Source organism: Entelurus aequoreus, linkage group LG15, assembly GCF_033978785.1.
Source record: "Entelurus aequoreus isolate RoL-2023_Sb linkage group LG15, RoL_Eaeq_v1.1, whole genome shotgun sequence".
Classification (NCBI taxonomy): domain Eukaryota; kingdom Metazoa; phylum Chordata; class Actinopteri; order Syngnathiformes; family Syngnathidae; genus Entelurus; species Entelurus aequoreus.
Window position 1 is genome coordinate 17,872,667 of NC_084745.1, and position 25,013 is coordinate 17,897,679.

General features: G+C 40.3%; 1 protein-coding gene across 1 annotated transcript in view; it reads right to left on the bottom strand.

Moving 5' to 3' along the window:
- The window catches only part of LOC133630552 (uncharacterized), a 51,457-nt gene that overhangs the window by 12,573 nt on the left and 13,871 nt on the right, over positions 1-25,013 (bottom strand). The window contains exons 14-16 of the mRNA XM_062022167.1: positions 20,526-21,112; positions 13,454-13,563; positions 13,242-13,378 (exon numbers count right to left, since the gene is read on the bottom strand). Coding sequence (XP_061878151.1) covers positions 13,242-13,378; positions 13,454-13,563; positions 20,526-21,112 — 834 coding nt within the window. The remainder of the gene's footprint in view (positions 1-13,241; positions 13,379-13,453; positions 13,564-20,525; positions 21,113-25,013) is intronic.

Here is a 25,013-nt window from a genome sequence, read left to right on the forward strand (position 1 = left end):
AATGTGCGCTAAAATTAAGGAAAAATAGACACAATGGACAAGGAGTGTGACAGACAAGAATGTGATGACGGCTGGGGAAAATGTGATGAATCATTACTGTTTAATAATCAATTGAATGCACTGTTGTCGACAATGGAATTAGCAGGTAGAGTTTAAAAAGAAGAAAAAAAAAAGAAAAGAGAACGTTCCTTGAAAGGGTTAAGAGGGAGTTTACAATACTCGAAAAGTTGTGAACTCAAACGTCTGGTAAAATAAAAAATAAAATAAAAAAGTAACTGGAAGTTTTATGGTAAAGTGAAACGCAGAGAGAGTGCTTACGTGTGCGTGTGTGTAGGGCCGTAGGCACTTGCTTGTGTGTGCGTGAGTGCTTACACGTGCATGTGTGTGTGTGTGTGTGCTGGATGCGCGTGATCATGTGTGTGTGTGTGTGTGTGTGTGTGTGTGTGTGTGTGTGTGTGCGCTGGTGAAAATGGAACAGGCAGGTCAAGAGAAAAAAGAGCAGGGTTGGTGCTCGAGAATTTAGGAGTTTGGCGTATGATAAAAGTAAACGGGGATTACGTGGAAAAACGAAATGCAGCAAAAGAACAGATGATTAATGAGACAAATATGACAGATAGATTGATTGGTCTTTTGCCTGCCGCGCATGCGTAAGACAATTCAAACGACCCGCCCAGACTTTGACTAGGCCACCGCCCCCTACTCCTGTGACAAGTGACGGCCCTGCTCACACAGCCTCTCTAAGATTGAACCCTCCTCCAAAACTAACGCTGTCTCCTGAGTGTAAATCACCTCTGGTGCCTAAGCCCCAAAATAACAGCCACCCAGCGGAAAACCTCCTGAATATGCCTAATCTTACTAGACAGCAGATAATGCATGAGTCAACGCAAAACTCCTCACTTTACACGCCAGACCATTTTGTTGCCATAAACAAATGCCCTCCCCCAGTAGATGACAGTCTCTCACGTGCACATCAGACATTCTTGAACAACACACAACAGAGCCAGACTTTGTGGTCTCCTGTAACTGTTAGTGGCTCAATGGAAGGCTACATTGACCAACACCCACCTGAACCACATGCATACAACACACGCTTAAAAAAAAAGCTGGAGGGACACGCATATCCACTTTTTCCTGATAATAGCGGCAGATTTCAATATAAGCCTTTTGCTGTGGCAGACATGCAAGCCATTGTTGACAAACTTCCACCTGTGTCTGAAGGTGGGAGTCTTTGGCTCAACACATTAGACAAGCTAACAGCAGGATACACTCTCTCCGTAGCACACTTTAGAGGCATTTTGTATCGTTGTGTTTCCACACAAGATGGCAAAAATACAGAACAACAAGCAGGATTAATGGCTGAATCTTCGACCTCACCGATAACACCATACGTTACAAACATAGCTACTGCTATGCGCAGTCTCTTTCCTCAAGATGAGGATGATAAGGCTAATGACAGAGCAGCAAGGAAGCAACTCCTTAATTTACAGATCGCTGAAGATAAAAGGTCAAAAGAACTAATTAGTAAAAAATCGGCTAGGGATATTCAGCACTGGGTGACCTTGCTTCTGAGTTCCAACAGGTGGAGGAAAGAATCCTCAACAGACGTGCGACCAGACGGTTGGACTCGAGTGGTGGACAACACGGTGCTTCAAAGCCAGTCCGGGGTGGAAACTGTTTCGGCTGTGACCAGCCTGGTCACTGGAGTCGTGACTGTCCGAACATTTTCAAACAGGAAAGGTTCCGTAGTGCCAACAAACGAACACAAAAGCGTGGCAAAGGACGCCCACCGCAGGAGCCCCAGCAGGAGATACAGACTGGCCCCCGGCTGGACATGAGTGTCAACGACAATGTTATCAGTTCGTGATTGACACTGGCGCCACCCATTCGATTCTGAATGCAGAGGTACCAAAGAAACTGTGTGCTTCCTCTTTAAAGGTCAAAGGCTTCGCTGGGGTCACAAGAAGGTTACCTGTCACCAAACCACTTCCGGTTCAGATTGCTGGACCTCCTTTACAGACTGTACCCTGACATTCAAATCGCACAGAAGGAACATTCCTGGTGTTACCTGACGGCTCAACCACCAAGCTGCGACACCACTACCAAGGCTCCTCCATGAGCTCATACCACAGCCTGAAACAACAGGAATGGCTGACATCCAACTGCTCTAACAGTGAAAACCTTGACTGGCTGAGATGCTTCCGTGTGTTCTGCCACCCGACTCGCCATATGTTATGATCACCAGTTAGACACTTATACCAGGAGACCTTTGACTCCTTTGTATATTTATATATGTTGGAACTCAAGGTGTGGTTGCTCATGTTGACCTATCTTTGAAACAACTAGCATGGTATAAGATGGACACAATTGTGTCCCACATTGTTCACTTGCTCTCTGTCTCGCCTACAAAACCAAAGAACTTAGGTGCAATGATAAGACACGGCGTAGCTGCCAAACATTACACCGACACCCAAATACCACATTTTCAATTGTTTAGGTTTAGCACATAGTTGTGTTAAACACATAACTATGGGCTGCACTTTAGACACCTGTAGGCTACGAGGAGCTAGCAGCTACACAACAGCTGAGCTAAAACGACACATTACACATTTAAGCATATCAAATAATTATAGTTGCTCATTACATACACAAAGTTGCCATGGCAGAAGTCTGATAGAAAGTATTCAGTAACAAACGTGTCCGCATCATTCGACTTTCTACAACATGAGCTTGACTTAATCAATTATTGGGGCCACCAGGTGTGGTAAAATTTCAAAATACTATTGATAAAGCATCCGCCATACGGGTAGTATTTTTCTAGTATTTTTGACAATATAAAATATAAGCATATTTAGTGGAGTTTGAGTTATTTGTGATATTGCTAAGGGGTCCCCTACCCTAACAACACCCCCCAGTGGACCACAGAGGCTAAAGAGACTATCATTGACCTCAAACATGACTTGTCCTCCGCTACTTGGCTATTAGTTGACCTTTTTCTTAGATGTTTCTGAAAGTGATAGTATTACTAACACAGTCCTTTTTTCAGAAACAGAAGGGGGTGAGTGAGGGTAGATACAGACTCCTTGGAACAAAATCGAAAATCATCCGACACTGACACATTCCATAGTTTTAACATTTTTTCCCGTGGGTAAGAAGTTATAACTAATTTTAATTTGAAAATAACGATTTTACACATCGATAGTACTTTAGTAGATCAAATTTAGAATATGGAGGAGGTGAGGGTGAACCATGTATAGTCTTTGATTTCACTGATATGATCAATACGGTACAAGGGAAAAGGTACGTACTGACTTGTGTTGACAATTACAGTGGTTGGCCGGAAGCAACAACAGCCTCAAAAGAGGATGCAACATCAGTAATTAAATGACTTGTGAATGACCTAGTACCCCGACATGGTTTCCCCAAAAAGATTAGGTCAGACAACGGCAACCATTTAAAAAAAAAAAAAAACTCACTTAGCCTTGGTCGAAAAGGCTTTCGGACTAGAACACAGGTTTGGGGTACCATCCTGAGTCCCAAGGTAAGGTTGAAAGGATGGACCAGAACATTAAAAACTAATTGGCTAAAATCTGTGCACAGACCAAATTTAATTGGATTGACATGTTGCAATTAGCGTTAATGATCATTCGAAGGTCCGTGAATAAAACTGTTTTACCGCCCTTTGAGTTTTTCACCCTATGAGCTGCATACAGGTCAGCCCAGGACCAGCAGCCGCCATGGAAGGAGGACTCAGCGTAAAACCAAAATGGTATTTTACACAAAAAACGCAGAATTTGTGTGCCAGTTCTTCTGTACAGATACGAGGATGACAGCCCGCCACTCCAGATTCCCTTCCGGCCGCTGAGAGGGTCAAGATCTAGGTCATCAAACGCAAGTGGACGGAGCCCAGGTGGACTGGTCCCTTCAAGGTCGTGGAACGGACGTCTCACGCCCTTCGACTAGCTGGAAAAGGGGACACCTGGTACCACCTCTCCCTCTACACTCCTGCTGAAGAACCTGACAGATTACCAGCGGATGTCATTGCTGACATCGCCACTACATCTGCCCCACTCGACCCCCCAGCAGCGCCTTTTGAGCCTGAGGCATCTGAAGAAGAACGGGAGCAGAAAACGACTCATTTTTAGTGTGTGTGTTAACGAGGTAACACACATAAGGGGTGATTGTGCTAGTAACCTCTCCCCCTCTAGGTCATAGAAGAGCGAGGCTTTAATTACACACACATAATCCTACAGCCCAGAAGACGACGCTGAGAGAGAGATTTTCTACCTATATTACTCTTTTTAACTTCTATATTGTATATCCTTATTTGAGACCAGCCTTTATACTCGAAGTTATCCAATTTCTCTTGCTTGTTTTCAGCATAACTACATGTGTCGTTACATTAAGTGAAAAGTTTGATGTTTATCCCCGTTTTGTTACCTAAATTACTCTGATATTGATAGACGAAAGGCAGGATGTTACACCCGGTAGTGTTCCCTGACGGACTGGTGCTGGGGCGTGTTCTACTGTCTTTGTGTCTCAGTTCTTCCTTCCTGACGACAGTGACTGACAAGTGTCTAAGAACAAACAGCGGACTTTAAATAGACTGGGTCAAAGGGGATAGCAAGACTTATTTTTTGACCTGTGCAGTGTGATTAATTACGGGGGACACAATAGCTATTACCGTGGTAATAACCTCTATATTTGTTACGACTCAACCCTGAACCATTGGTGTCGGATGCAGACAACATACTATGGTAAGTGGTGCCCATCGTCCCTTTTATGTTGTTTTGGGGGTTGACCTGACTGATACAGACTCTAAAGGAATTATTAAAATTAATGTCCTTGAGAGGGCGTTAACTACCTCTACACCCTCTGTAGCACCTAAAGTACCACCCCACCGTGGTGGTGTTTCAAAGGCTCTCACATCTGTGCGTGCTAATGACATCACCACCGAAGGCCTGGTAACTTTGACCTTAGGAGCGGGTACAGGTAAACCTGTGGCTCAGGTGGATGCCAAAACCTGGGTGACTGTGTTGCTTGTTCCGCTGGACGTCCTTTTCCCCACAATTACCCCGCCCCTTTTAAGTTGACTGACATAAATGGCTCAAACTGTCTTATTTCCTTGTTCTCTGAACCCACGCCACCAGGGTGCGATTTGTTGGCTAGTGTGTACCCTCCTGTTGACAATTCCACCCGACTTCTTCCATTTGTGGCCCAAAAGCTGAATTACACGTGTTTTCAATTCAAAGGACCCTCTTCGTCCCCCAACAAATTGGGTGACATTAACCCTTCCTGGTGCACCACACTGATAGATGGCTCAAGGATAGGCCCTTGGGCACGAGCTGACTTATTCTGGTATTGTGGGGAGCACAGATTGTACATTAGAATCCCAACGTTATCCGTAGGGCTTTGTGCTATGGTTAGACTGGTGACCCCACTCACCCTAGTGGGTACCAAATTAACTCCCCTTGTAACTCCTGTCTCAGCGGCCTCTCTAACTTCCCGCCGACGCCGCCATGTTTTATCTCGAAGGAGTGTAAAGGGCTCCTTTGATCTGATGAGAAACCCTGATGGTGTTTACTTTGATGCAATTGGACAACCAAGAGGGGTCCCCTCACAACACAAATTGTGGTGTGAATCCTGTGCAGGTTTCGAGAACCTTCCTATCATTGGTGCTATTTTCCCTGTGACTGCTACTAAAAATGTAGAACGCATTAACTATGTTTTTTATAATCTGTTGAGACTGACCAACCTGACTCGTGACGCCGTTGAGGGACTTGCTGAACAACTTGCCCCGACCTCCCTCATGGCCATCCAGAACCGCATAGCCCTTGACCGCATCCTAGCCAAGGAAGAAGGTGTGTGTGCAATGTTTGGTGACCAATGCTGTACCTTTATTCCTAACAATGCTGCCCCCGATGGCTCGGTCCAGAGCGCCTTAGAAGGCCTCAGAGCCTAAGAACTTACTGAAGTTTCCGGTGTCTCTGACCCCTTTAAAGATTGGCTTCATAACACCTTTGGCAGGTGGTCTGACCTAATTAAGTCGGCCCTGGTCTCCATTGGAGTTTTCTTGGCCGTCATAACCTCATGCGGATGCTTTATTGCCCCTTGTGCTAGGTCTCTATGCACCCGCATCATTGTTAGAGCTGTCAAAGGTCAACCCCACCCTGGTTCTGGGCTTGCTATGTCACTGAAGGGGGTCAAGCATAGTGGTGACTTTCAGGGACTGTTAGTTTCCTTCCCTGACAATGACGACATTGACGTTGACTCCCTCCTTCTCTCTCCCATGTAACTATGGTTTGATTGTTTATCGATAGCTTGCTCGAAAACCAAAACAGCACCTACTTTAATGTAGGGCGTGCTTTAGAGGTGTTGCTCTCGTAGGAGAGATCTTTTGGATAAGATCTGAAGGGGGATTGTGGATAATGCATATGTTTAAGAGTTATTTCTTTATTCATAATCATGTTTGAATCAGCTCATACTTTTCCATGTATACTCTGTATACCAGTTTCTCTTTGTCTTCAGATTGCCTGTTTAGACAGGGTCGTAAACCATCAGGAATGTGAACACAACCCCCAAGTCTCTCTTCTTATCAGTGTTGAGAGGAGGGTGGGGGGGGGGGGGAGGGGAGATGGGGGCTTTCTTTGTGTGAAAAGAGTTGCTTTTTCCTTTGGAATGCCAGATCAACTTGGGCTACGCATTCGTATGTGTTGTTCGAGGCTGGTCTCTATTCTCAAATATTTGACAATAAATTACAAAATACCTATTCTGTGCTTGGTGGTACCTTTGAGTTCAGCTTATATGTCATCTAAGGAACTTGGGACTGACCAGCGTTTTACATCCCACTTGGAGGAACATCTGGTCAAACGCAACAGTACTCAAAGCGCTTTGACACTATTTCCACATTCACCCATTCACACACACATATTCATATATATATATATGTATATATTAGGGCTGTGAATCTTTGGGTGTCCCACGATTCGATTCAATATCGATTGTTGGGGTCACGATTCAAATCAAAATAGATTTTTTTTCAATTCAACACGATTCTCGATTCAAAAACGATTTTTTCCCGATTCAAAAGGATTCTCTATTCATTCAATACATTGGATTTCAGCAGGATCTACCCCAGTCTGCTGACATGCAAGCAGAGTAGTAGATTTTTGTAAAAAGCTTTCATAATTGTAAAGGACAATGTTTTATCAACTGATTGCAATAATGTAAATTTGTTTTAACTATTAAATGAACCAAAAAAAAGACTTATTTTATCTTTATGAAAATATTGGACACAGTGTGTTGTCAAGCTTATGAGATGCGATGCAAGTGCGGTTCCGGTTCACCGTGCGTGATTGCTCGCCGTCTGTTCGCTGTTGCGAAAAAGCTAAGTAGCGCTCTATCTGTGTGCTTTTAATTGTTCTAGAGCTTTCTTTATCACTTCTCAAACATTTTTAGTGGTACTATTTAACTTGCAAATCACCCGATCTCTGTCCCACCACCCTTTCCTCAGCTAGCCAGCTGCTAAGCTAGCGCGGAGAAAGGCAGCGCCGGTCAGTAAGAAGCTACTCCTACAGACCGCGACCACTTCCCTGAGGACAGCAGGAACTTCACTCGGTGACAGAAAACACTGTGAGTAATGGCTTCCTGTGCGTCTTGCACCATACTCACGGAGAGGTTGGCTCTGCTAGAGGGCCGTGTCCGCCAGTTAGAGCAGAGTAATGTCGTAACTTTAGATGTTGCGGACACATCTGCTAGCGTTAGCTGTAGCGAGCTAACTAGCCCAGCTTGTAGCAGTCCTAAGCGGCCTACAAGCTACGGTGTACCGGTTGAGACGCATAATAGATTTAGCTCTTTAGCTAGTCCTACACCCCAGTCTACCGGGCACCACACCTTAGTTATAGGGGACTCCATCACCCGAAACATAAAGCTTAGCAAACCAGCCACAATAAAGTGTATCCCCGGGGCCAGAGCACCTGACATTGAAGCTAATCTTAGGGAGCTAACTCGCAACAGGCCTAGTAAACACGTACGACAGGCTAATCGCACCACTAATTATGCGAATATAGTTGTACACGTTGGCTCCAATGACACTAGAATGAGACAGTCAGAGATTACAAAGAGAAACATAGCCAGGACTTGTGATCTCGCCAGAAAGATGTCCAGGCATCGAGTAATTGTCTCTGGCCCCCTGCCTGCGAGAGGCAATGATGAGAGATATAGCAGATTAGTCTCGCTTAACAAGTGGTTGGCTAGCTACTGTAGGACGCAGGGACTAACGTTTATTGATAACTGGCCCTCTTTCTGGGGCAAACCAGGCTTGCTGATGAGAGACGGCCTTCACCCTAACCAGGAAGGCGCCATCATCCTGTCTAGAAACATAGACTACTATTTAAGTCTCACTTGACTGACTACACTAGAGCAAGCCCGGTCACAGGCAATTACAATGTCTGTTAGTCCGGGTGAGGAGTCAGTTAAGCTAGAACTAGCCAGCGCCAGGCTGGATAATCCATGTACGCATAGCAATTCTCTTAGAATAATACACAATTCACATAATGTTTTTTCTGTTGTGTCTGTGTCAGAGGTGGACATGCATTCTACTGAGGTGGCAAATTATGATATGTCCAGTCTATTGCAGCACCAAGCAAACAATCGGAAAATTCCCGTCATATCAATTCCTAGATATGGTCGAAACTATTTAAAGTGCACTACGCATAATAAACGCAACATTGTTAATATTGCCACTACGGATAATCTTAACAAAAACTCGTCAAAACAGCCCAATACCTATAATATGGGCTTTTTAAACATAAGATCATTGTCTCCCAAGGCGTTATTGGTTAATGAGGTCATTAGAGACAACAATCTTAACGTCATTGGTCTTAGCGAAACCTGGCTCAAACCGGACGAATTTTTTGCGCTCAATGAGGCATCTCCTCCTAACTATACGAATGCGCATGTTGCCCGCCCTCTTAAAAGGGGAGGGGGTGTCGCACTAATATACAATGAAAATTTCAACCTTACCCCTAACCTAAATAATAAATATAAATCGTTTGAGGTGCTTACTATGAGGTCCGTCACACCGCTACCTCTCGACCTGGCTGTTATCTACCGCCCCCCTGGGCCCTATTCGGACTTTATCAGTGAATTCTCAGAGTTCGTTGCTGATCTAGTGACGCACGCCGACAATATAATCATAATGGGGGACTTTAATATCCATATGAATACCCCATCGGACCCTCAGTGCGTGGCGCTCCAAACCATAATTGATAGCTGTGGTCTTACACAAATAATACATGAACCCACGCATCGCAACGGTAATACAATAGATCTAGTGCTTGTCAGGGGTGTCACCACCTCCAAAGTTATGATACTTCCATATACTAAAGTAATGTCCGATCATTACCTTATAAAATTTGAAGTTTTGACTCTTTGTCAACAAGCTAATAATAATAATAACTGCTATAGCGGCCGCAACATTAATGCTGCCACAACGATGACTCTTGCTGACCTACTGCCTTCGGTAATAGCACCATTCCCAAATTATGTCGGCTCTATTGATAAACTCACTAACAACTTTGACGATGCCTTGCGCGAAATTATTGATAGTATAGCACCGCTAAAGCAAAAAAGGGCCCCTAAAAGGCGCACCCCATGGTTTACAGAAGAAATTAGAGCTCATAAATTATCATGTAGAAAACTGGAACGCAAATGGCGCGCGACTAAACTTGAGGTTTTCCATCAAGCATGGAGTGATAGTTTAATAACTTATAAACGCATGCTTACCTTAGCTAAAGCTAAATACTACTCAAATCTCATCCGCCTCAACAAAAACGATCCTAAATTTCTGTTTAGTACAGTAGCATCGCTAACCCAACAAGGGACTCCTCCCAGTAGCTCCACCCACTCGGCAGATGATTTTATGAATTTCTTTAATAAGAAAATTGAACTCATTAGAAAGGAGATTAAAGACAACGCATCCCAGCTACAACTGGGTTCTATTAACACAAATACGACTGTATATACGACGGACACTGCCCTCCAAAATAGTCTCTCTATTTTTGATGAAATAACATTAGAGGAATTATTACAGCGTGTAAGTGGGATAAAACAAACAACATGTTTACTTGACCCACTTCCTGGGAAACTTATCAAGGAACTGTTTGTATTATTAGGTCCATCAGTGTTAAATATTATAAACTTATCACTTTCCTCCGGCACTGTTCCCCTAGCATTCAAAAAAGCGGTTATTCATCCTCTGCTCAAAAGACCTAACCTCGATCCTGACCTCATGGTAAACTACCGACCGGTCTCCCACCTTCCGTTTATTTCCAAAATTCTCGAAAAAACTGTTGCACAGCAGCTAAATGAACACTTAGTGACTAACAATCTCTGTGAACCTTTTCAATCCGGTTTCAGGGCAAATCACTCTACGGAGACAGCCCTCGCAAAAATGACTAATGATCTATTGCTAACGATGGATTCTGATGCGTCATCTATGTTGCTGCTTCTTGATCTTAGCGCCGCTTTCGATACCGTCGATCATAATATTTTATTAGAGCGTATCAAAACACGTATTGGTATGTCAGACTTAGCCTTGTCTTGGTTTAACTCTTATCTTACTGACAGGATGCAGTGCGTCTCCCATAACAATGTGACCTCGGACTATGTCAAGGTAACGTGCGGAGTTCCCCAGGGTTCGGTTCTTGGCCCTGCACTCTTTAGTATTTACATGCTGCCGCTGGGTGACATCATACGCAAGTACGGTGTTAGCTTTCACTGTTATGCTGATGACACTCAACTCTACATGCCCCTAAAGCTGACCAACACGCCGGACTGTAGTCAGCTGGAGGCGTGTCTTAATGAAATTAAACAATGGATGTCCGCTAACTTTTTGCAACTCAACGCTAAGAAAACGGAAATGCTGATTATCGGTCCTGCTAGACACCAACATCTATTTAATAATACCACCTTAACATTTGACAACCAAACAATTAAACAAGGAGACTCGGTAAAGAATCTGGGTATTATCTTCGACCCAATTCTCTCGTTTGAGTCACACATTAAGAGTGTTACTAAAACGGCCTTCTTTCATCTCCGTAATATCGCTAAAATTCGTTCCATCTTGTCCACTAGCGACGCTGAGATCATTATTCATGCGTTCGTTACGTCTCGTCTCGATTACTGTAACGTATTATTTTCGGGCCTCCCTATGTCTAGCATTAAAAGATTACAGTTGGTACAAAATGCGGCTGCAAGGCTTTTGACAAAAACAAGAAAGTTTGATCATATTACGCCTATACTGGCTCACTTGCACTGGCTTCCTGTGCACTTAAGATGCGACTTTAAGGTTTTACTACTTACGTATAAAATATTACACGGTTTAGCTCCAGCCTATCTCGCCGATTGTATTGTACCATATGTCCCGACAAGAAATCTGCGTTCAAAGAACTCCGGCTTATTAGTGATTCCCAGAGCCAAAAAAAAGTCTGCGGGCTATAGAGCGTTTTCTATTCGGGCTCCAGTACTCTGGAATGCCCTCCCGGTAACAGTTAGAGATGCTACCTCAGTAGAAGCATTTAAGTCCCATCTTAAAACTCATTTGTATAATCTAGCCTTTAAATAGACCCCCCCTTTTTTAGACCAGTTGATCTGCCGTTTCTTTTCTTCTCTCCTCTTCTCCCCTGTCCCTTGCGAGGGGGAGTCGCATAGGTCCGGTGGCCATGGATGAAGTGCTGGCTGTCCAGAGCCGGGACCCCGGGTGGACCACTAGCCTGTGCATCGGTTGGGGACATCTCTGCGCTGCTGACCCGTCTCCGCTCGGGATGGTTTCCTGTTGGCCCCGCTGTGGACTGGACTCCCGCTGATGTGTTGGATCCACTGTGGACTGGACTTTCACAATGTTATGTCAGACCCACTCGACATCCGTTGCTTTCGGTCTCCCCTAGAGGGGGGGGGTTACCCACATATGCGGTCCTCTCCAAGGTTTCTCATAGTCATTCACCGACGTCCCACTGGGGTGAGTTTTTCCTTGCCCGTATGTGGGCTCTGTACCGAGGATGTCGTTGTGGCTTGTACAGCCCTTTGAGACACTTGTGATTTAGGGCTATATAAATAAACATTGATTGATTGATTGAAGTGTAAGCCACTGTGACACTATTGTTCTTTTTTTTTTTTTTTATAAATGTCTAATGATAATGTCAATGAGGGATTTTTAATCACTGCTATGTTGAAATTGTAACTAATATTGATGCTGTTGTTTATAATATTCATTTTTGTTTCACAAATTTTGGATTGTTATGTGTCGTGTTTGTGTCTTCTCTCAATTGCTCTGTTTATTGCAGTTCTGAGTGTTGCTGGGTCGGGTTTGGTTTTGGAATTGGATTGCATTGTTATGGTATTGCTGTGTATTGTTTTGTTGGATTGATTAATTTAAAAATTAAAAATTTAAAAATTTAAAAAATTTAACTAAATAAATAAAAAATAAAAAAATCGATTTTTTAAAAATGAGAATCGATTCTGAATCGCACAACGTGAGAATCGCGATTCGAATTCAAATCGATTTTTTCCCACACCCCTAGTATATACAGTATGTATATATATATAAATATATATATATATATATATATATATATATATATATATATATATATATATATATATATATATATATATATATATATATATATACAGCCCGGCCCCCGGACAAATTTTTTTGACCCAATGCGGCCCCTGAATCAAAAAGTTTGGGGACCCCTGGTCTAAGTAATATGCAACGATAATTATTTGACAGTCGTTTTTATTTCCAAATGTGGCGTTTTAGACTTTAATATTAAAACATTTGAGACACTTCCTATGTTAACTAGCATGTGTGCTATTGTGTTCTTAGCTGTGGTGTAACTGCAAGCTCCTAGTAGCATATAGCCTAACATGTTTGCCTTTTAAAGACTTGACTAAAGCAAGTATTTATCTATTTCAGACTTGTTAAATAACAGCAATAATAATGATGATTGTATATATATAATAGTAATACAAGTAATAATAATATATATACTATTTATATAAATAATACAATGAAAGAGCAACCTTGTGTGTTTATTGGAGGACATTTAAATGTCAACACGCTGCTTGTATCGGAGATTTTAGACGCAAGCCGATAGCATTGCTGATATCAGACTGCTATCTATATGAGATGGGGACACCCCTAGTTTAAAGTGTGACAACACCCACAATAGAATGAGTACCTGTTGGAAGACGCTGACAGGACTCGTGGGTCAACTTCCATCAGGTGGCTCACGATGCTGATGGCTTTCCTCCCCACCGCCTGGGAGACGGTTGCAGCATCCAGAAGTTTCTCCAGCTGCTCGACCACATCCGCTACCTGCCGCGCCAAACACATAAATATGTTACCGCACCGGTTCAGCACCAGTAAAGAAGCGGTCCAGGCAGTCGCTACCTGCGAGGAGTTGAGCTGAGATCCGTCCTGAGTTCTTTCCAGAAGTTTGTCCACTTGTTCCTCCGGGGGGGTTTTTGTCCCAGGAGATGCAGAGGAAGTCAGTATGGGGCCTTGGCGTGGCGCAAAGTGATAGCAGTTTAACTTTACCACGAACACCATTTGGGTCAGAGGTCACTAACTCAATTCTTTGTTGAAGCTTCACTTCAGAATCACGTTTTAACCATGTGACGAAACTACCGGTACTTCTGGAAGTAGTCATTTTGATTCTGATGAATGACTTCTAATGCTTTTTAATGACCCGTGCACACCCTGGTATTGATGTTCTGGAAAATACCCAGCAGGCACAAGACATTGATACAACGTTGATTATATGTACATGTCCTATAAAACTGACTTTGAAACAATGTTGTAAAATAGTTGTATTTGTAAGTTGAGACAACGTTGATGTCCGTTGGATCATTTCCGTTGGGAAATCGAATCAACATCAGAACCCAACGTTGATTAAATGTCATCAAACGCATGTTGTTTCAACGTTGTATTTGTGTGGTAAAATATTGATTGGGAAAAAAAAAAAATTCAATTGTCAAAATCAACATCAGAACCCAACATTGATTAAACATGGTCAAAAACATGTCGTTTTAACGTTGTATTTGTTTGTATAATACTGGTTGGGAAATGATCAAAATTCAATGGTCAAAATCAACATCAGAACCCTACATTGATTAAACGTCGTCAAAAGCATGTCGTTTTAACGTTGTATTAGTGTCGTAGAATATTGGTTGGGAAAAAAACAAAATTCGATGGTTAAATCAACGTCAGAACCCACCATTGATTAACCGTCGTCAAAAGTATGTTGTTTCCACATTGAATAAACGTCATCAAATTATGTTGTTTTCACATTAAATAGACGTTGTCAAAAGCATGTTGCTTCAACGTTGTATTTGTGTTGTAGAATTTTGGTTGGGAAATGACCAAAATTCAATGGTCAAATCAAGGTCAGAACCCAACATTGATTAAACGTTGTCAAAAAAGCATGCTGTTTCAGCATTGTATTTGTGTTGTACAATATTGGTTGGGGAAAAAAAATATCAATGGTCAGATCAACATCAGAACCCAACATTGATTAAAAGTCGTCAAAAAGCATGTTGTTTCAACATTGTATTTGTGTTGTAGAATATTGGTTGGGAAATGACCAAATTTCAATGGTCAAATCAATGTCACAACCCAACATTGAATAAACGTCGTCAAAAGCATGTGGTTTCAACGTTGTATTTGTGTTGTAGAATATTGGTTGGGAAAAAAACAAAAACTCAATGGTCAAATCAATGTCAAAACACAAAACGTTGTCAAAAGTATGTTGTTTCCACAATGAATGAACGTTGTCAAAAGCATGTTATTTCAACGCTGTGTTTGTGTCGTAGAATATTGGTTGGGAAAATAACAAAATCTATGGTCAAATCAATGTCAGAACCCAACATTGATTAAACGTCATCAAAAGTATGTTGTTTCCACATTTAATAAACATAGTCAAAAGCATGTTGTTTCAACGTTGTATTTGTGTTGTAGATATGGTTTGGGAAAAGACCAAAATTCAATGGTCAAATCAATGTCAGAACCCGACATTGATTATACGTCGTCAAAAGTATGTTGTTTCCACATTGAATAAACGTCATCAAAGCATGTTGTTTTCACATTAAATAGACGTTGTCAAAAGCATGTTGCTTCAACGTTGTATTTGTGTTGTAGAATATTGGTTGGGAAATGACCAAAATTCAATGGTCAAATCAAGGTCAGAACCCAACATTGATTAAACGTTGTCAAAAAAGCATGCTGTTTCAGCATTGTATTTGTGTTGTACAATATTGGTTGGGAAAAAAACTAAAATCAATGGTCAGCTCAACATCAGAACCCAACATTGATTAAAAGTCATCAAAAAGCATGTTGTTTCAACATTGTATTTGTGTTGTAGAATATTGGTTGGGAAATGACCAAATTTCAATGGTCAAATCAACGTCACAACCCAACATTGAATAAACGTCGTCAAAAGCATGTGGTTTCAACGTTGTATTTGTGTTGTAGAATATTGGTTGGGAAAAAAACAAAAACTCAATGGTCAAATCAATGTCAAAACACAAAACGTTGTCAAAAGTATGTTGTTTCCACAATGAATGAACGTTGTCAAAAGCATGTTATTTCAACGCTGTGTTTGTGTCGTAGAATATTGGTTGGGAAAATAACAAAATTCTATGGTCAAATCAATGTCAGAACCCAACATTGATTAAACGTCATCAAAAGTATGTTGTTTCCACATTGAATAAACATAGTCAAAAGCATGTTGTTTCAACGTTGTATTTGTGTTGTAGAATATGGTTTGGGAAAAGACCAAAATTCAATGGTCAAATCAATGTCAGAACCCAACATTGATTATACGTCGTCAAAAGTATGTTGTTTCCACATTGAATAAACGTTGTCAAAAGCATGTTGTTTCAACGTTGTATTTGTGTTGTAGAATATTGGTTAAGAAAAAAAATAAAATTCAATGGTCAAATCAACGTCAAAACCCAACATTGATTAAACGTCGTCAAAATTATGTTGTTTCCACATTGAATAAACGTTGTTAAAAGCATGTAGTTTCAACGTTGTGTTTGTGTTGTAGAATATTGGTTGAAAAAAAAAGCTAAATTCAATGGTCAAGTCAACGTCAGAAGCCAACATTGATTAAACGTCGTCAAAATGATGTTTTCACATTGAATAAACGTTGTCAAAAGCATGTTGTTTTAACGTTGTGTTTGTGTCGTAGAATATTGGTTAGGAAAAAAAATCAAATTCAATGGTTAAATCAACGTCACAACCCGACATTGATTAAACGTCGTCAAAAGTATGTTGTTTCCACATTGAATAAACATAGTCAAAAGCATGTTGTTTCAATGTTGTATTTGTGTCGTAGAATATTGGTTGAAAAAAAAAGCTCAATTCAATAGTCAATTCAACGTCAGAACCCAACATTGAATAAACGTCGACAAAAGCATGTGGTTTCAACGTCGTATTTGTGTTGTAGAATATTGGTTGGGAAAAAAACAAAAACTCAATTGTCAAATCAATGTCAGAACCCAAAACGTCGTCAAAAGTATGTTGTTTACACATTGAATAAACGTCGTCAAAAGCATGTCGTTTCAACGTTGTATTTGTGTCGTAGAATATTGGTTGGGAAAAAAACAAAAACTCAATGGTCAAATCAATGTCAAAACACAAAACGTTGTCAAAAGTATGTTGTTTCCACAATGAATGAACGTTGTCAAAAGCATGTTATTTCAACGTTGTGTTTGTGTCGTAGAATATTGGTTGGGAAAATAACAAAATTCAATGGTCAAATCAATGTCAGAACCCAACATTGATTAAACGTCATCAAAAGTATGTTGTTTCCACATTAAATTAACGTCTTCAAAAGTATGTTGTTTCCACATTGAATAAACATAGTCAAAAGCATGTTGTTTCAACGTTGTATTTGTGTTGTAGAATATGGTTTGGGAAAAGACCAAAATTCGATGGTCAAATCACTGTCAGAACCCAACATTGATTAAACGTTGTCAAAAGCATGTTATTTCAACGTTGTATTTGTGTTGTAGAATATTGGTTGGGAAAAAAAGCTAAATTCAATAGTCAAATCAACGTCAGAACCCAACATTGATTAAACGTTGTCAAAAGTATGTTGTTTCCACATTGAATAAATGTCGTCAAAAGAATGTTGTTTCCACATTGAATAAACATAGTCAAAGGCATGTTATTTCAACGTTGTGTTTGTGTTGTAGAATATTGGTTGGAAAAAAAAGCTAAATTCAATAGTCAAATCAACGTCAGAACCCAACATTGATTAAACGTCGTCAAAATTAAGTTGTTTCCACATTGAATAAACGTTGTTAAAAGCATGTTGTTTCAACGTTGTGTTTGTGTTGTAGAATATTGGTTGAAAAAAAAAAGCTAAATTCAATGGTCAAGTCAACGTCAGAACCCAACATTGATTAAACGTCGTCAAAATGATGTTTTCACATTGAATAAACGTTGTCAAAAGCATGTTGTTTTAAGGTTGTATTTGTGTCGTAGATAATTGGTTAGGAAAAAAAATAAAATTCAATGGTTAAATCAACGTCAGAACCCGACATTGATTAAACGTCGTCAAAAGTATGTTGTTTCCACATTGAATAAACATAGTCAAAAGCATGTTGTTTCAACGTTGTATTTGTGTCGTAGAATATTGGTTGAAAAAAAAAGCAAAATTCAATGGTCAAGTCAACGTCAGAACCCAACATTGATTAAACGTCGTCAAAAGCATGTTGTTTCAACATTGTATTTGTGTCGTAGAATATTGGTTGGGAAAAAAAGCTCAATTCAATAGTCAAATCAACGTCAGAACCTAACATTAAATAAACGTCGACAAAAGCATGTGGTTTCAACGTTGTATTTGTGTTGTAGAATATTGGTTGGGAAAAAAACAAAAAGTCAATGGTCAAATCAATGTCAGAACCCAAAACGTCGTCAAAAGTATGTTGTTTCCACAATGAATAAACGTCATCAAAAGCATGTTATTTCAACGTTGTGTTTGTGTCGTAGAATATTGGTTGGGAAAAAAACAAAAACTCAATGGTCAAATCAATGTCAAAACACAAAACGTTGTCAAAATATGTTGTTTCCACAATGAATGAACGTTGTCAAAAGCATGTTATTTCAACGTTGTGTTTGTGTCGTAGAATATTGGTTGGGAAAATAACAAAATTCAATGGTCAAATCAATGTCAGAACCCAACATTGATTAAACGTCATCAAAAGTATGTTGTTTCCACATTAAATGAACGTCTTCAAAAGTATGTTGTTTCCACATTGAATAAACATAGTCAAAAGCATGTTGTTTCAACGTTGTATTCGTCTTGTAGAATATGGTTTGGGAAAAGACCAAAATTCAATGGTCAAATCAATGTCAGAACCCGACATTGATTAGACGTCGTCAAAAGCATGTTATTTCAACGATGTATTTGTGTTGTAGAATATTGGTTGGAAAAAAAAGCTAAATTCAATAGTCAAATCAACGTCAGAACCCACCATTGATTAAACGTTGTCAAAAGTATGTTGTTTCCACATTGAATAAATGTCGTCAAAAGAATGTTATTTCAACGTTGTGTTTGTGTCGTAGAATATTGGTTGGGAAAAAAACAAAATTCAATGGTCAAATCAACGTCAGAACCCGACATTGATTAAACGTCGTCAAAAGTATGTTGTTTCCACATTGAATAAACGTTGTTAAAAGCATGTTGTTTCAACGTTGTGTTTGTGTTGTAGAATATTGGTTGGGGAAAAAACAAAAACTCAATGGTCAAATCAATGTCAGAACCCAAAACGTCGTCAAAAGTATGTTGTTTCCACAATGAATAAACGTCATCAAAAGCATGTTATTTCAACGTTGTGTTTGTGTCGTAGAATATTGGTTGGGAAAAAAACAAAAACTCAATGGTCAAATCAATGTCAAAACACAAAACGTTGTCAAAAGTATGTTGTTTCCACAATGAATGAACGTTGTCAAAAGCATGTTATTTCAACGCTGTGTTTGTGTCGTAGAATATTGGTTGGGAAAATAACAAAATTCAATGGTCAAATCAATGTCAGAACCCAACATTGATTAAACGTCATCAAAAGTATGTTGTTTCCACATTAAATGAACGTCTTCAAAAGTATGTTGTTTCCACATTGAATAAACATAGTCAAAAGCATGTTGTTTCAACGTTGTATTCGTGTTGTAGAATATGGTTTGGGAAAAGACCAAAATTCAATGGTCAAATCAATGTCAGAACCCGACATTGATTAGACGTCGTCAAAAGCATGTTATTTCAACGATGTATTTGTGTTGTAGAATATTGGTTGGAAAAAAAAGCTAAATTCAATAGTCAAATCAACGTCAGAACCCACCATTGATTAAACGTTGTCAAAAGTATGTTGTTTCCACATTGAATAAATGTCGTCAAAAGAATGTTATTTCAATGTTGTGTTTGTGTCGTAGAATATTGGTTGGGAAAAAAACAAAATTCAATGGTCAAATCAACGTCAGAACCCGACATTGATTAAACGTCGTCAAAAGTATGTTGTTTCCACATTGAATAAACGTTGTTAAAAGCATGTTGTTTCAACGTTGTGTTTGTGTTGTAGAATATTGGTTGAAAAAAAAAAGCTAAATTCAATGGTCAAGTCAACGTCAGAACCCAACATTGATTAAACGTTGTCAAAAGTATGTTGTTTCCACATTGAATAAACGTCGTCAAAAGCATGTTGTTTCAACGTTGTATTTGTGTCGTAGAATATTGGTTGGGAAAAAAACAAAATTCAATGGTCAAATCAACGTCAGAACCCAACATTGATTAAACGTCATCAAAATGATGTTGTTTCCACATTGAATAAACGTTGTCAAAAGCATGTTGTTTCAACGTTGTATTTGTGTCGTAGAATATTGGTTGGGAAAAAAACAAAATTCAATGGTCAAATCAACGTCAGAACCCAACATTGATTAAACGTCATCAAAATTATGTTGTTTCCACCTTGAATAAACGTTGTCAAAAGCATGTTGTTTCAACGTTGTATTTGTGTCGTAGAATATTGGTTGGGAAAAAAACAAAATTCAATGGTCAAATCAACGTCAGAACCCAACATTGATTAAACGTAGTCCAAAAGCCTGTTGTTTCAACGTTATGTGTGTGTTGCTTAACGTCAGGACCTATATCAAGAAGTTCTCAATGTTGTTTTAATGTCTTGTGCCTGTTGGGTACACCACAAGGGCGGTGTGACTTGAAATTTCTCACACAGCTCGACACGTTCTATAAATCAGCCACTTTCACTTATCTGAATCGCCACAAAATTTCTCACACATTTTAAGGAGACCGACGAGTATATGTGTGTGAAATTTGAGCAGGATTGGTTCGAAAAAGATGGCCGCCGTCAAGCAAAAACGTTACTGGGTCAATGTCTAATGATGAGTAATAATGAAACATCTTGAACCATTAGGAGTCATAAAGATGTCCAGAATTGATTCTTACCAGCTGTTGTCATGGTTGTGTTGTCGTTTTGGGCAGGAAACGTCAACAGGATATGTGCGGGATCATCACTTGAATTGGCGGTGTTGTTGAGGTTAGTCGTCATGTCCGCCATGATGAGGGGGGCTGAAGGAGCCACGTTGTTACTGGACGTGGTCGTCAATGTTTGGCTGTCATCAGGAAGTGTTGAGTTGTGTTGTGGTCCTGGTCGCTTGGTCGTGGAAGTGGCGTTTAAGTGTGTCGTGTGTTCATTTCCAGTGGCGTTGGTCACATGGCGCTCTGTTGCGGTAGTTCCGTTAGGAAGAGGTGCCGTTGAGTTAACTGTTGCATCATGGGAGGACAGTGCAGTCACGTTGGCCGAGGGTGCGCTAACTGTAGTGACCGGCGAGTCGTCAGCAGATGTTTGAGTGGTCACAGCGAGGGATTGCGTTGAGTTTTGATGCGTCGTGATGTTAGCGAAGGCGGCGCCGGCTGAGATGTCCAGATCGGTGGCGGCGGTGGGCGTGGCTTCATGGATCGCCGCGGGAGGAAGAGTTAGTGATGGGGAGCAGCTGTCAGCCAGGAGCACCGCGCGAGTCTGGCTGGTCTCACTGAAGGAGAAAACACGCACAAGTCGACTATTAAACAAAAGTAGTCACGAGTCAAATGATGCATTATGTGCAGCTGAGATAGGCTCCTACACCCCCCGCGACCTCGAAAGGGACAAGCGGTAGGAAATGGATGGATGGATGGAAACACAAAGGAGTGAGACTGTGTCCCCCGGTGTGCGTGTCACTTTAAGAATGTATACATCCACACAAATATATTTTATTTTCAATCTATTTTTGGTTTCTAATTTGATTGCATGCAAATAATTTGTACCTTTATTGTTAGGTCTCAACATGTGAAAGAGGCTACACATTATAAGGGACACACCCTGGACCTGATTATCACAAAAGGTCTCAATGTTTCTGATGTTCTTGTGATTGATCCTTCATTGTCTGATCATTTATGTGTTTTCTTTAATATTTCTGTAATCCCGGACACACAAACAGAATCAAAGAATGTCAAAAAGCGGTACATAAATGAACATGCTAATGTCCTCTTTAAAAATGCCATCTCCTCACTACCACCTCTAAACCCATGTCATGCTGATGATCTTGTAAGCAACTTTAATTCCAAAATTGTGAATATCATAGATATCATTGCACCTGTTACAGTTAAAACGATTTCTGGCAAGCAAAAGGCACCCTGGAGAAAATCTGCTGCTGTAACAGCCCAGAGAAGAGAGTGCAGGAAGGCTGAACGAATCTGGCGGAATACAAAACTTCATATTCACCATGACATCTATAAAGAGAGCCTCCAGGCCTACAATTTAGTCTTAAAAAGTGCTAGAGAAACATTCTTCTCCAATATCATAAACAGCAACACAAATAAGGCCAAAACCCTATTCACAATCGTTGACAGACTGACTAAACCCCCAACACAAATACCAGCCGAACTCCATTCCACGCAGAAATGCAATGACTTTGCATTCTTTTATACTGATAAAATTGAAGGCATCAGACGCACCATCAATATCTCAAGTAAAAAAGTTGGATCACCACCCCATTTAGGCAAAAGTAACACAGCAATGATGGCAAGCTTTAATGCCATAGACTCTAAAACTCTAGTGGAAACGGTGACAGCTCTAAAGTCATCCACCTGCTGCCTTGATGTTTTACCTACCAACTTCTTTAAGAATGTTTTTGACTGCCTATCAACAGACATCTTGCAAATAGTTAATAATTCTATTAAATCGGGCAATTTCCCGAAGGCTTTCAAAACTGCAGTCATTAAACCTCTTCTAAAAAAGCCGAGCCTAGATGCCTCTGTTATCAACAACTACAGACCAATTTCAAATCTACCATTCATAAGTAAAATAATTGAGAAAGTTGTCCTCCAACAACTAAATCACTTCTTGGCTTCTACTGGCTGCCACAACAACTTCCAGTCAGGATTTCGACCTCTTCATAGCACAGAGACGGCCCTTCTTAAAGTTATAAATGACATCCGTCTAAACACAGACTCTGGCAAAACTTCAGTATTAATGCTTTTGGACCTCAGTGCTGCATTTGACACTGTCGACCACTCAATACTTTTGGACAGGTTGGAAAACTGGGTGGGGATCTCAGGCACAGTTTTAAGCTGGTTCAAGTCATATCTACAAGATAGGAACTATTTTGTTTCCATTGGTGACTTTGTATCAGAACCAACCAACGTAACGTGTGGAGTCCCCCAAGGTTCAATCTTGGGGCCGACTTTATTTAACATCTATATGCTCCCACTAGGACAAATCATGCAAAATAATAACATTGACCATCATTGCTATGCCGATGACACCCAAATCTATGTAGCGCTATCACCAAATGACTATCGCCCCATAGATCTTCTGTGCCAGTGCATTGAGCAAGTCAAACACTGGATGTGCCAAAATTTCCTACAACTAAATGAAGATAAAACTGAGATAATTGTTTTTGGTGCTAAAAAAGAAAGGTTTAAAGTCATCCAACACCTTCAATCACTGTCCCTGAAAACCTCAAATAAAGCCAGAAATCTTGGGGTTATTTTAGATTCTGATTTACATTTCGACAGTCACATCAAATCAGTAACAAAATCGGCCTACTATCACCTCAAAAATGTAAAAAGACTTAGAGGGCTCATGTCAGCTCAAGACTTAGAAAAACTTGTACATGCCTTTATTACCAGTAGGCTAGACTATTGTAATGGTCTCCTTGCAGGTCTTCCCAAAAAAACTGTCAGGCAGCTACAGCTTGTTCAGAACGCTGCTGCTAGAGTTCTAACAAAGACCACAAAATGTGAGCACATTACACCAATTCTTAAATCCTTACATTGGCTCCCTGTACATCAGAGAATAGATTTCAAAATCCTCCTGCTCACATATAAATCACTACATGGTCTAGGGCCCAAGTATATCACTGATATGCTCCCACTATATACGCCCTCTAGATCACTAAGATCTTCTGAGACCAATCTGTTAGCGGTTCCAAGAGTAAACTCAAATCAAGGGAGATCATCATTCAGTCACTATGCAACACATAGCTGGAATAAACTTCCTGAAGATGTCAGACTCTCCCCAACTCTCACTACTTTTAAAACTAGACTGAAGACTTTTATGTTCACCTTAGCTTTCAGCTAAATCTTTTAATCTTTTAACTTTTAACGTCTGCACTGTTCTTATTTTTATTGTCTGCATTTTAATTTTGCTTTTATTTTCTTTCATTTCACTTTGTTGTCTGTGAAGCACTTTGAGTCTGCCTTGTGTATGAAAAGCGCTATACAAATAAAGTTGCCTTGCCTTGCCTTAGGGCTTGGACTTTTCTGTAAACAATTACTATACCTAATAAAAATACTTTTATGCATACAAGTATTATTAGGTAGAGTAATTGTACTTTGTAATCCTACATTAGCATAACCAATGTCTGTAATTAATGTGGAGTTGTTGTTTTATTTTGAAGGTGGTATTACTGTACTGTATGACTATAGTATGTAGATATTTATTTTTGTACTTTTAAACTTTAGACGCCAGGAAGGGTAGCTACTACTGTTGAAGCAGCCATTGGAGATCTTAATAAACTGTTAGAATAATTATGTATATATTATCACACAACTCTTATGCTTAAGGGCCGTTGCTATGGTTATTATCAATTGTGCTGAAATTTTATTTTTCTTTGTCTGTGCAAAGCTGGCCATCCAAAAGATTGCAAGCCAGTCTCGTATCAGTGTCTGTGTCCAGGAACGGCCTGCTGACTGCCAAGGCCGAACACCGTCATGACGCAGACAAAGCAGAGACAGGGCGATATCACGACTGTCAGCACATTTGCATTTTTGTATAATCATATATTGTGTCTAACTGGAGTTGTCGAGATTAGCCCCTTCCCTCAGCGACAGCTTCAGTGATGTAACCAGGGACCTCCCAAATAAATAGAGGAAGCACGCGGGCTGGACTTTTAGAGCGTAGTTTGGATCTGGAACTAGAGTACAGCCTAAAAAATGTGTCTCCTCAATTGAGCCAAATTTCAGTCTGTCTCTGCATGTTTCCTTCCTTATCGTCTGTTTAATAGATGTCATCAGTGTTTGAACCTGACATAAACAAACGAAGAAACTGTTATTTTTATTTGCAGATCAAATGTAGTGACTTTTTTAATCCGGCGGATTATGAAGTGTCAATACAGGTAATGAATGTGCCATACACTCACCGAGGCATGTTTGATGTTTTTTGAACATTTTTAGGAGCTAAACCAGTCACTTTTGAAGTTCATAAAGGAAGAAAAAAACGGCTTCCCCAGGCTTCACTACACATGTTAAAATGACGCCCGGGGCCTTGCCAACTTTTCGTCATTTAGCTGTAAATCTGATCATTTTGTTTTCCTTTAGAGAATATGCTAACCTAGCATGATGTGAGTGTAATGTTAGCACTGTGGCTAACATGGCTATATGCTCGTCCACTCC